The following is a 13936-nucleotide window of genomic DNA, read 5'->3' as shown; positions in this document are numbered from 1 at the left end:
GGGTCGCGGTCTCGACACCCTTAGACCTGGAGTCATTGTCTCGTTTCGTAATTTGTTGAGCAAGACGAATCACTCGGGTTCGCCGTAAGAGACATGGTCGCGAATTGATCTTACTGCGTAACCACGAGAGACATACGTCAATTTTTTTGCGCGACGTGGAAAATGTCGATCCGTCTATATCGGCGCGTAGACGTCGCTTCGTGCTTCCCGTAATCCTCACTTTTTGCATAGGAAAGGTTGGCGTGACGTATCGGCGATTTACCTTAGAGACGTGGATTTATAACCCGCGCACTCTTTAAAATGCATTTGCGAGCGACAGCACTTCGATGAGATTACCAGAGTTCCAATACGAATATGTTATCGAGTTTCCCGAAATCTAGCGTTGATTTGAGTTTTTAACGTACTCCATCGTCACGTGATTATTGATTATATTTCGTATACGTAATATTATGTCGTTCAGACGTGTACCGCCGCGTGTACGCAAGAACAGCAAATAGCATTAAAAATTCTGGCGTGTCGAGTCTATCGGACGTGCCTTCTTTTTACAGCTGCAACGGCCGCTTCCACGTCAGAGTCGTTCGTGAAAAATGATGGATCGCACACGCACATATAACATGGGGGTTGCGCAATGAATTCCAAATTATGCATTTTATCGTTTCGTGCCGTTACTCTGCTTTTTCGTCACGTGGGCTATTCTTCATGTAATGCGATAAGAACGACATAACTCATCCCTCTATTTAAGAAGAGCTATGTTTATATTTTATATTATTAAGTATAAAGAGCACGCGATTATCTTCTATATGCGAATACCGTTACATTTGATCTTCAATAACTAAAAACGGAAATTAGGGTAAAGTTCTAGCCGTGAAAATTTTGCGACGATTACGAAGATGAAAGTCTCTGAAAAATCACAATCCCCAAGTCGCCGTATTATACATTAATATATTCGTCTTTTATATTCTCGCTTTATCTCGCGGCAAATCTAGGCTTTGTCCGTTAAACTCTTTTACAATAGTTCGTTCAGAAGACAACTCGCGTTAACAAGCGAATATCTGGAAACAACCCGCAATTATGGTTGCCTTTCGCGCTCAACAATCGCCGCGTGTCTCGCCCGACATCTCCTAGCCGTTTCACCCCCATGGGGGTGGGGGAGGGGGGCTTTTTTCTTTTCTACCTTTAGCCGGAGGAAAAGAGAAAGATAGCGGCGTGTACGGGGTAAGTCGTGCAAGCAAGAGGTGGTGGATGCTGAGAGGGTTAGCGGGGGCGGATTCGGTCGAGGGCGCGCGCCGTTGAAAACGCGTCGCTCGGCTCTCGGGGGCGTGCGGGAGAGTCAGTGCGCGGCGAGGCGCGCCAGCTGCCGCACGTCATGATTCTACCCCAGGTGAGCGACGATGTACCCAGACACTACCACTACCACCCCGTCGTTAACAGGACGACCGCCGAGAATCGTGAATATATATACTCAAATGATAGTCCCTGTGCATGATGAGTGTCGGCGATCTTTTTACGTTTTAGTTCTTCATTTTTTTTTCGTTTCAGCACGAAACAGCATGAGTAAATCTTTATTTTCACCTTTTCCCCGTTCCCTTATCCCGCGGATACCTCGTCCTACATCGTATCTACGTGAAGAATCCGATTATTTAGGAAAAATGGAGATACGAATAGAAAAATGCTCCCGAGTGCGAGTATACGCGATTACGCGAGTATCACGCAGTGATGTGAGAGCGACCGGCATAAAATTTTCACGTGTTTCGTGCCGTGACACGACGGTTATATTCTAAGGGCGGAAGTGAATGAAGAAAATCGAGGTCTTTTGCCGAGCTGGGAGAAAAAGTGGCGTGATTAAGGGACGACACCGAGAAATGTGCCCGAAGAAAAATAATTTTCTCGTGCCAGCAGTTGTTTCGTGGTTTTATAGTTTTACGTATATACCGAGAGTGCGACGGATATCACTGCGTCTCGAGTTTCGTGAGCGCCGCAAATTGCAACCGCAAATTACACTGCCGTTTTTAACATCGTGAAATTTGATGCCGAGCCGGCCCGAGAAAATCGATTCGTTCACCGGCGAAACAGTTTGCGGGTAAAAATAACCCGTAAGATAACGCTGACAATGGAAATTTTAATTTATGAGGCATGAAGAGCGTAATCGTATACGAGAATCATAACCGAGTCGATGTAGATGATGATAAAGCTCAATTTTATCAGCTCGGTGAGTCTCGCGAAATCCATTGTGAAAAGAAATTCATTGTTTCCGTGAGTTTTGCCGATAGGCAAATGGACAACAAATTTGAACCGTCGTCGGCGAAATAGTTCGTGGTTAAAGACATCGCGATTGAACAATAACGTTGATTGAACAAAAGGAAAATTTTTATTTGAAAGGAGTGAATTATATTAAAGTTTCAATTAGATTTCGTCGGTACGGGTTTTTCGCGAACTTTTCGAGTTTTTTTTTTGTGTAAGTAAGTTATAAAAATCTCGAAACTTTTCTGAGACGCATGATACGCAGAACTTTATAGTGGATTTCGCGAATCGGAGTTACTCCGAGACCGGATTTTCTATCGTCGCAACAGGTTCTCGTATATATTTTGGTCGTTATCGTCACGATAATGCTAATTTCTCTATTCTCCGGTAGATTGATTATCAATGATTGGCCGAAGGAAATGTAAGCCGAGTCAGAAAAGAAGGGCATTAAATGGAAAGGGCAGAAAAACGTTTTTTAGTTTGAAGAAAGTTACTTGCTCTCGTTATACTTAATTTATATTATCGCTTATCTGCATATTGTGATGTAGTTTACATGTTCTTGTTGTTATCACTATAGGATGCATAGAATTGTCAAAACCTTTAATATTAACTTAGGGATATATTTATGCATACGAGAAAAGTATAAAAGAGAATTCGATTTCTTCAAATTTTTTGCGTGCATATAATGATTTTATTAAGAACATATACATACGTTTAAAAAGAATTTATTTAATGGTAATAATTTATTTTTATCGCTTTAAATACTGCATCAATTAATTAATTAGTTCATATTTTATGAGATTCTATTTTAGAAAAATTATCTTCCGAGTAAATTGCAATATCTTTCCAATATTCTAAAATATTTTCTGCAGACATTTCGAGAATAGAATGCAGTTCTTTAGATAATTTTAATATATAAATGTAATAATTTTTTTATATCGGCTGTAAGGTGGTACTAAAATGGTAATACTTGATTCAAGACACTTCCTATAAACGTCTAATGTAAACTTTCAGGCGCATAGCGACATAATTTGACTATAAATACAAACATCTCTGATGTCGATATTGATATTTAACATATTAACTTTTTATGGTCCCTTGTCGAAACTTTGCAATAGTTTTGCATAGTTTCTTTAAGCATTCGAATCGGTGCGTGATTGTAATCTGCAAACTATATTTTTAAGATCTTCGTAAAATTTTCTAACAATAAATAATAAAAATCTTTGATTTACATTATATCTACTGATTAGATTGAAATGAAGACAAAATATTTCGCTCATTTGTGAGAAATAATTTGGACCATAAAGGGGTAACACACAACCACAATTATTATCTTCCGTAACGTCTTTATAAAAATAAGCAATAAATAAGAATTGGGAATTATCATAATCACAAATATAAAAGTTTATCTTCTATTGGGGTGGGGAAATGATCTTCGTAACAGATCATATCCATAAAATTGTGCACTGCACGTAAAACATTGTAAGTAGTAAATTATAATCGTAGAACTTGCGCGTAAAACGTGTAAATCTACTTCTTTTCCTCTAAAAAGGGATCATTATTATCATCATATCTAAAAAAGACATGTAAAGTCGATACTCGAATCTATCGAAGTTTATTGTTGTCGCTTTTCCGCGATCCCGGTTGGTTCTCTCGCTGCGTTTACTTCATTTGCAGCTGTCATCGTATATTTTAACAGTTGTGTGTATCAAGGAGTTAATAGTGTAATAGTAATAGCATAATGTTAAAGCTAAATAGCGCGCGCGAAGCGCGCGTCTGTGGTGTCTAGTGAATACAAAAATCGCATAGTGATAGAAATCCAATTTCGTGGGAAAGCGGGTTAAAAGAAAAATGCCGAGTTCTCCGTCACTGAGGTATGCCGGTCGCCGAGTGCCGCGGGCATGACTATTCGTAAAAATTACTTTTTACCAAAGCCAAGTTTAAGAGGGCCTTTAAACAGCCAAGGCTGATGATACTTCTCTATAGAATCTCGAATCATTCAAGAGAGCGCGGGAGGAAGAGAGAGAAGGAGAAAGAGAGAGAGACGACTTGGACACGATCGCGACTTGGAATCGACGCGATTAATTCGCTTAAAGGTTAAACTTTCAGAAGAGCGACGATATATGACGAGTGGAAGATTGAATGTTGCACGTGCCGGTTGGTTCGTGCTCTCGAGGGTGAAATTAAATGTTTTAGAGTTCTATAATCGGGAACAATCACGAACATTTTTCAATTTTCCGCTGAAAACTTTGTTCATTACAGATCAGTGCTTATTAATTCGCGAGTCACATGCGGTGAAACGGATTCGGGATTTCCGTAGTGAGTTCCGGGCCAGTTTGTGATCTGTGATTTTTGAAATAATTTTCAAATCGGTAAAGAGATAAAAGAGTCACCGTCGTTTCTCGGTGGTGGAAATTATGCTGCAAATGTCAGTCCATTAAAAGCAATTACAGAAATGTCTGAAATGCTTCCTCTCTCGCGACATTTTCTCTAAACGCGCCGTTAGCAGCGGGGAGTATCTTGCGTGCGTTTAATGTCTCGCGCGTGCAAAGAAATACGAAGCTCATTTCGAATGCGAGCATTATCTGCGTGATACAAATACGAAGAACTATAACTATGATGTTGAAGAATACAAGAATAATGTTTATCATGGTATTCTTGTATTCTTCAACATTTGTTACGTGACACAGCTATAGCCAAGTTCAAGTTACTTAATGAGTAGAAATCATTAATTGTTTATATTAAATTACGTTATCGCGCGATAAAGATTGAAAATAACTTTTATCGACTGGACTCTTTGACGTCCGTCGCGGGTTAAACAAAATTAATATATTCTCTTCGTATTCCAATAAAATGCTCATTAAAACTTTCCTGCCGCACTAGAAACGAAGTGTTTTTGTTTGTACTCGGTGGACCGCAAAACATCGTAACGTTATGCATGACGTTTGGAATATCTCGCAGTAGATCCCGTTACTCCAAAAACACAAGTTTGAAAATAGAACTTGCAACCATTAAATATACATATGTCGCGGCAAACACAAAACAAGAAATTTGTAAGGAAATAACATGCGCATAGGAAATTTGAAAGTAAAGTTTTATTATTTACAAAAATAGTCATCCATTCGACATGTATGAAAAGATCAAAAGAAGAGATAAACTTGAAATGTTATTGAGAACCGAGACCGCGATCTTATAATTTACATCGCTAATAATACGTACCGACAGCTTTATGCAAGTACGATCTTATGAAAAAGTGCTAAGCGTGGTACTAATTAAAAAGTACTTAGCGGTCAACGTGATCGTTTTACTCATCCAAAGTGTTACGGCGGACGAGTGTGGCTTTCATCTTTTAAAGGATTAAAGCACATTAAAAACTTTTCCAACCACTCAGGTGCCCTCCACGTATAACGGACATCATCAACGTCTTCGCAGCGAAATGAAGAAGGAATTTCTTTCTCACAATGCAATCAAAAGTGGACATTTTCTTATATTGTTATAAGTTTTTCAAGTGCCCGTAGCTTGGAAAGTCGCAGTCGCGCGCGTCTGTGACTACTCGATTCCCTCGTCGAGGTCGAAGGCGAGTTTAACGTTGTGATATGGTGCGGAAGCGAAGTTTAATCTCTGTGCGGAACGTTTCCGCAGTTCGACATTGCCGAGTTTCGGATTTTCCACCGTGGAAACTTCAGAGACGCGCCGCGATCGGACGTCTGCGAAATTCTCCTTTTGACGGGGTGGAATTCGCCTCGAACTCCTTGATATTCACCGGCATGCCGGAGATTGTCCCGGCCGAATTTTAATCGGGCGAATTTTCCTGTCTCTCGAAGAGATGTCGCAAGTTCTCGGCAAAGTTCTCGCTTACATCGTCAATCGTTTCGCAGAAACGATGCACGCAGTATAAACGTGTACTCCGGTATACTCCCGCGAGGAAATGACACGGCTATGTCTTTCGAGCTCTCATTTTACTGCGAAAGTTTCTCGCATTTCGAACTCAATAAAGTGAGATACATTTAGAATGAAATTTTCGAGAAAAGTTTAAAGAGTTATCTTTGTTGCAGAGACTCTATTGTTTTAAACTAAACGAACTGGTGTTAAACTGCAATAAATATTCTGATCGGTAGTTTTTTCATATAACACTAATTATAAAAACATAAGCGATAAATGTGCGTCACGCATTCAATTGTATAAGCATTATTAAAGCAATACCATTAAATAATTATGTCACTAAAAATAATTTTGCTTGAAATTACTTCATATGATTTAAAAAAGAAAATCTATCTATATATTAATTATAATTATAAAAATAATTATAATTAATTATAATTATTAATCAGAGACTGATGTAATTTTAATATAAGCTGCATAATTATTTCTTTATATATATTTCGATACATAACGCATATACGCAATGTCTGCGTATACAACATTCTATGCTACATTTATGCCATGCAAGTATAAGTCGTATTTTTGTATTTCTAATGAAAGATTAACCGGAGCCGATATTGCACTATTTTAGTATCTTTCTATATTCAATTTTAATATTATGATCTCAAACGTGGACCAGTGTAACTCAAGAAGCTTATATCTTTGCGAAGATTAGAATCATTCAAAGCTAAAGCCATCATAAAACCGACATTTTGAATTCGAATAAAAACTAACGAGGTATCCGCCCTTAGGGAGACGTTCGAAGAGACCTTGGACCCGTCTTAGGACCCTCGAAATACTCTCATTTTGGCGAAGTAAAATTTTTCTTCGATTTTTATAGGTTTTTCCGGGTACTCTCAATGCACCAGATCCAATCAGATCTATGGGATAAATCGGATTTAGCTTGGGGAAAACTTTACTCGCGCGATGGTTCCGCCTTTTCTTACATCAAGTTTTTCGACAATGCTTTTAGATATTGCGCGAGATTCAAACGCTCGACTCCGTCGGGAGTGCCCCTCAATAATAGCATCGTGAAGAAATTGCAGTTTCACCGAACCTGCAATACTTGAAGTTATTAGTTTAGGTCAAATAAGTTGAAAAAGTATGATTTATCTTACCTTACGAACAGCAACTCTCGATATTTGATCTTTATAACGCTACTCCTCAAAATACATCATGATAAAAATCGTTTCAATCCGTAATAACGAGCCGTGGAGATTTTTCTTTGCAGCCGAGTGGGATATTCTCGACATGTCTGTATGTTTTGGCGAATTATCGGCGCACTTTAATCTCGAAACGCGACCGCGTGGAATATTCCCGTATATCTCGTGCGGTAGCTTTGTTTAACCGCCGCTAACATGGTAACAATGTAATTAGCGATCGCGATCTTCGGGTATGTGCGCGCGCGGAAGTCTTCCATCTCTCAAGAAATTCCGACCGCCGCTCGCGGCCGATCCCTCGAGAGATTCGCGTTCTGGCGAGGGGCTGGAATGTATCCTGCTATCCGCGACTCGTCGTTTTTTTCCCCCCGGAGTTATTCCGAACGAATTTAGATCGGAGGGATTGTTACGGAGGCGGAGGCCTCTTCCCATCTCACACGATGTGGCGCACGGCCATTTTCCATACATTACCCTTTCATACATTACCGCGTGTCCTGAAAATAATCGATCGTGCCATGTACGACATTGATATCTCCGCTAAAGCATTTCTGCCGGCTCCGTCGGAAAGAGGAAGTTTGTACATTCCCCTAAATTTCATATAACACGCAAGTTTCAATGGGGGCATGTAATGGATGTACTCGAAGTGTAAGTATGCCGATCCTCGAGAGCGCTTACGATCCATGGAGCCCTTCTTCGCAGTGCGATACACTCTTATCGGCTATTCTCCGACCATCGCGTTTCTCTCTGGCAAGAAATGTTAATGCGTATAGCGAAGGAGATTTGCGAAGCACGCGATATCTTCGTGAAAATAATAAATGGATCCGCAATTCTCTGGAGATCCTTTCTCGAGTCATGAATAAAATTGATCAACGTTTTGATGGACGAAACGTTGTACGAAAAATTACACAAAATCAGAACTGATAGAGACATCATATCGTTTTCTTTTAAAAACTCTACAGTTTTTTTTTTTTAAATGGCTCGATTTTAAAACAATCCATCATTTTCTATAATTCTTATTTATATCGTATAAGAAAGATCTCGTCTAATGCATTGCACGAAAATGCTTTTAGAATAATTTTCAGCATACAGTAAAATACACATTTTTGTCGATCAACCGTTAGCGAGTTTGGCCAACGGTGAACAATTTGCCGTTCCCGGTGCACATGTAAACTGCTCGTCAGCTGAAATGTACCACTTTGTTTGTATAATCGTTAAAAGCTCATGTCAGCTTGGACTACTTACGTCGCAAAATTCTCCAGCACCTGATGGTATTGTTGAAATAATTAGTGGCGGCCCCGCGCGCTGACGTCGAATTCCGGACAAATTCCTGCCGAATACAACGCGGCCGCCAATAGACCGTGGTCAAATGTAATGTTCCATTTGATAGCACACCCATTCGCACGGCGATTGCACGCAAGCCTACTTCCGCTTTGCACTCGACTGCGTTCGTCGGCCGCGCCTGTTGCATGTTGCAGGGGATTAATTCAAGACATATGCATGGGTACTCACAAAATGCGATTCGAGTGGAATCGAAGTTTCTCTGATTGATTTTAGAATAAATTCGAATATTTAATAAGGTCGATTTATTCCGAATTTTTGGTAAAGATAGATTAACAGACAGATTCTGCTAGATAGTTTATACGATTTCGAGTCAAAATGGAAAAAAGAAAAGAAGAAGACGCAAGTGAGAAATATGGGATATATATATATATATATATATATATATATATATATATATATATAGTTATATATATATAGGAGTAAAAGTCGAAGTGATGTGGGTCAGGTTTTTGAGGGTGTTCACTTGTGTGCGTGGATGCAATTTATATATCGTATAGATTGCATCTGTGCACGCGAGTCAATATTTTAAAAAATTTGATTTATACCATTATATAGCTTTTACCTCTCCATATATGAGTATTATATGTATGTAAAATGCCAGTTATATAAAAACATGGAATTTGAGTATCAAATTGAGCGAGTATCAATTGAGTTCGATTGTTCGATAGATTCCGATAACATTAAAACTTTCAACTTTTCGAAATTATTTTGTCGACAACTTTAGTTACTAGCAAAGTTATTTTGTGTTGTAAGAAAGTTTATGTGACACGAATAAGCTCTTTACACAATTGACCCCATAATGAATATTATGAATACTTTTTGTTTAATAAGTATAGTGTAATTTTATACCTATACATAAATCGAAGGCGATGATAATAATAGTTATTAGAACGTTAATATCTATAATATTTTTATATAACACTGAAAAAACTTGTTGGATGAAGACGATATTTTCATTTAACAAAAGGAATCGCAATACTCCACTTAATTATACATTTTAATCTGTCTATCTCAAGTCACTTAATTTATCTGTCCCAAGTTTTTTGAAAAACGTTATCCATCTCTTTATCGCGTTGGGGCGACAGCACGTAATGCTCGAAAAAAAAATTCTACATGTGTATGCACGTATCGTGCATATGCGAATAATCACGCATCATGTAAATATTTGCTAAGCAAATGCACGCCGCATCTCTGACTCTCGCCACGCTCACTTGCATTTGCATAGTAATTGCTAATTACCATCAATCAAGCTTTGTGCCGGACTGCGAATCTCGTGGGAAGTACATCGAAGCTGATTCAACAGTCGGAGATAATCATCTGCGTCCTTGACGACATTAGGAATCAATTGCAAAAGCTAATTAAGTCAAGTTAACGAACGTGCATTACGAAATACATTCTCGTAGCGTGATAAGAAGTTGATTTCATTTTAATCCATCATTCTGTATATTAATTTATTCTGCATTACAATAATCTATTCCATATTTTTTTATATTACGAAATTTTTTTGCGATTGATTACATCGATTTATTATATTACCGATGATACAATTTCAAAACAAAATTCTATCGTCATTTAAAACTATTTCTCGTACAATTGTAACAGTTCTAACATTAGTAAATTCTACTTTACTAAATTTCCATCCATTTAGAGCGCTCATGTGTTCTACACGATATTTTTTCATTATATATATATATATGTTACAGTAAAAGTGTGAAATTCAGTAAATGTATGTACTTACAAAAGCTCTAATTTATAAATATGAATGTAGTGAGATAGAGGGGTCGGAGGCGCAGTCCTTTAATCCCCGAAAAAAACTAATCTAACTCAATCCAATCTGTATCAGTGTGATAACGGATATTGCTGATTAAAAGATATAAATTACTAGTAAATGCATACATTGACTGGTAAGTATACATTTATTGAATTTCACGCTTTTGCTATGACATGTACCTACAACAATTAATTTATTTTGTCTAAAATTTCACGTAGAAAATAGTTTCTTTTTCTGACACGAATCCTTTTGGCGAAATGATGCGTCATGTACACGACATCAGGAATACTTGCTGAAATATTTGACGAGATGCGAAGACATCAACATAATTGCATTATTACTTGCGTATTATATCAAGGTAAAATTATTGTAGCGTCATATCAGGCGTTATATAATATTAAACATCCACCCTGGGAATTCTCTTTAGTTCGCAATGCCTCCAGGATTTTCCTTCTCAGTCTGTAGGAAATGACTGTGTTGTAACTACGTAGGAAACTGTAGTACGCCCTAACTGCATCCTCAGTCTACCGGCATTAGATTAGACCGACGTTGTTACGCGGCGAAACAAACGTTAAACGAAAGACCTAATCAAGCTCGATTTCGATTAACGGAACAACGATTCGGTTAGACTGAGGGAGCGTTTTGCGATAACAAACTTTTATCTAGATTTGCATTTTACAAATCTTTCTTCCGTGTTCGGTGTGCTGTCTTTCCTTCATAGCGATATGTTATGTATCTCATCGAAATTCATCAAAAGGCAAAGTTGCATTATAAAATCTTTCTAATACCTTTAAACATTTATTGCTTTTCACGCTATACTTGCTATAATCGCAACTTAAACGTAATGAAAATTGTGAAAGTAAAATCTGCCATTATTTTCATACTCCTCATTTACTTTCGAATAGAGTACTCGCTTATCTTCCGTGATTTTAAATGATAGAGTTATTACCAGAAATGAACGAACTATGCTTTGCCAAGAAATGTTGTTTGTGGCACTATTGACGTCAATAAGTGTAAAACAGGATTAATATAGATGACATCCTTCGCTTAAAGTTTGGGCGGTCACTTTCCTACCCTAGTTTCGTCATTAGCCGCAAACTGTGCCAATTGAAGTGCCGCGAAAGGTTTCTAGTTAGCCTTTGCATACTCCTGATGCTCGGGTCAACGAGCTGTTCAATATGTAAGCACTTAGGTACCCGCAACATGCACACTGTTAAACTTATCCTCGCTTGATGATACCTTTATCAGCTTGTTTCGCCGCGAGATAGAAATTAGAAATATCATTGATCGTTCCCTTGTGTGCGATGAAATAGATATTTTCCACTTAAGATCATTCCAGAGATATTAATTTCCGTATACATTTCAAAGATCGCTTGTTGTTAATTTAATTTAAAAAATTATTCCATTGGGATACTATAAATTCCTGACATTACACATGGATTGATTATTATTAATTAAATGCGGCATCTGTCATTGCAAACCGTTTCAATCAAAACCTCGTATATCGCCAGGATTAATGCGATTATCGAAATAATTACTTGCCGACGAGCGCATCGTAATTATTGCCTAATTTATTGAATTCCATTTTAATAACATTATCACGATATTTAAATCGTTTAGTGCGACGTTATAAATTTTGATTTGTTTGGGCGATTGTTAGGTCGAAAGTTGTTTCCACCAACGATTCCCTGAACTCCGCAATCACAATTTAACAGACCCCCGTTATCCTTTGTGTAACGTCAAACCGACGCAGAAGCTTGTCAACTGCGGAGTGCGGAACCTATCTTACTACCGTAGCTCGGCTATATATTTCATTGTACTGTCCATTCCAGCCAAATGGTAGCCCCGACAGGTCGATGTACAAAACGAACCAACCTTTTAACCTTTACTCTTTACTCTCTGCTCTCATTCGATCTTTCAAGCTTTTCTTTACATACGACATTTCTTCTCTCTCGCAGAGTTTATATTGAATATCAAGGATTTTCACGGGAAAGCATAGAGATTGCAAGAAACGTGAAGAAAATTGTCATTTTTTATAAATATCGTGCATCAAAAACGTTCCACTGAATGAAGTTCCACTTTAAAGTTAACATTTGATTCAAGTTCACTAATGTTGGAAAAGATATGTGTATATAATACACAAAAAATATAAAATAATTAGGCTACTAAGATCCAGCGCGGACCGTAAATGCCGATTTAATTTAATTTTGTAAAAAGATTATTTTAATTAATCCATCCGTCGTGTTACGGTTGATTGCAAAAAGTCTAAAGTCATTTGAATTTGCATGACATCACCACGGAAATTATTGCAGAGTAGACGTCGCCGCGCTCGTCATTGTTGAACGATATTAATTGAACTTCGTCGTCAGTCTAACCGAAATCCGACTTCCGTTCATAAGCTTTCGCGTCGCGAGTATTCTAAATTCCAGAAGTTGTTCGACGCGTTAGGAAACTCTCGGGTCCCATTATTATTATGCCGTGGCGCATATGCTCTTCCGAGATGTGCCTCTGTATCGCCGCATAACTTTTAGCGCGAGCGAATTTCCTGCGGTACCTATATGACTATCGCATATTTTAATCCTGATGCGATTGTAGCACGCACGGCATTTTGCGAATGCATTCGTCATTTGCCAGTATCGTCATTTCCAACTGGGTTTCCGAGTTTTGTCGCGAGCGCTGTCACGCTCAGAGGCAGAGCGCTTGTCGCCTCGTTAATGTCATTTAATTATTCCGCCCCGGGCGATTAAAATCAACAGCGACTTCGTAATTAAAGCGTATTAAATAGGATAACTATCATTTATTTTTCTTGTGTTTATATTCGTTTCATCGGTTATGTAGCGTATCTCTATAGCTTTATTCAACGCAAAATCATCCTTGGATTATTTGCCGAAACATTTCTTTTTTATTTAATCACAAATTCGGTCCGCGGTGATACCGATAACTTCGGATTATCGGTTTTTTACGCGAGATACTGCGATGCTAACCAGCGCAGTCATTTGATTTTCAACGATGGAAATCAAAGCCGCAGAGCGACACGATCTCGTGGCACTCGCGAGATTAAGAAGTCTCTTTGTCACGCTGAAAGGTAAACTTTTGCGTTTGCATTCATCGACCAGCTGGAAGGGAGGCTATACGTTCGAGGAACTGAATCTCATCCTTGCTATGTACATACGTATCTACGTTGCTTGCATACTAGCTATTCTGTCGGACGCGAAACTCGTTTGCGCGCAGGCTAGGAGACCGTAGTCTTTAATCGCATTTCCCGAGGCACATCTGTTGCCGGAATTAGCTCTCGACCAATTCTGCGAGGATAGTCATTGGAACGCGAGGAAATAGGCGGGATACATTGCTATAACAGAATGGGATGAACCAATTAATAGAGTTAGTTCTCTCGAAGTAGATAGTTTTGTCTTCTTATTACGACCCATTAAAACTTTACGCCTATCTATCATTAACGTCAAAAACTCGATGACACGAATACAGAGATCTAATTTCTCTATTG

At 38.4% G+C, this 13936-nt stretch overlaps 1 protein-coding gene across 3 annotated transcripts in view; it reads left to right on the top strand.

Moving 5' to 3' along the window:
- The first annotated feature begins 1258 nt into the window (after positions 1–1258).
- Positions 1259–13936, top strand: part of Dop1 (dopamine receptor, D1) — an 87439-nt gene continuing 74761 nt past the window's right edge. For 2 of the 3 annotated variants that reach the window (XM_077410827.1, XM_077410824.1), the window contains exon 1: positions 1323–1448. In XM_077410827.1, coding sequence (XP_077266953.1) covers positions 1392–1448 — 57 coding nt within the window. In that variant the 5' untranslated portion in view covers positions 1323–1391. Of the gene's footprint in view, positions 1449–13936 lie in introns of all 3 variants that reach the window. The other variant, XM_077410825.1, reaches the window with a different exon arrangement.

The sequence above is a fragment of the Temnothorax americanus genome, unplaced genomic scaffold (assembly GCF_048541705.1).
Source record: "Temnothorax americanus isolate GAGA-0224 unplaced genomic scaffold, ASM4854170v1 Scaffold29, whole genome shotgun sequence".
NCBI lineage: Eukaryota > Metazoa > Arthropoda > Insecta > Hymenoptera > Formicidae > Temnothorax > Temnothorax americanus.
This window is presented reverse-complemented; position numbering and strand designations above follow the sequence as displayed.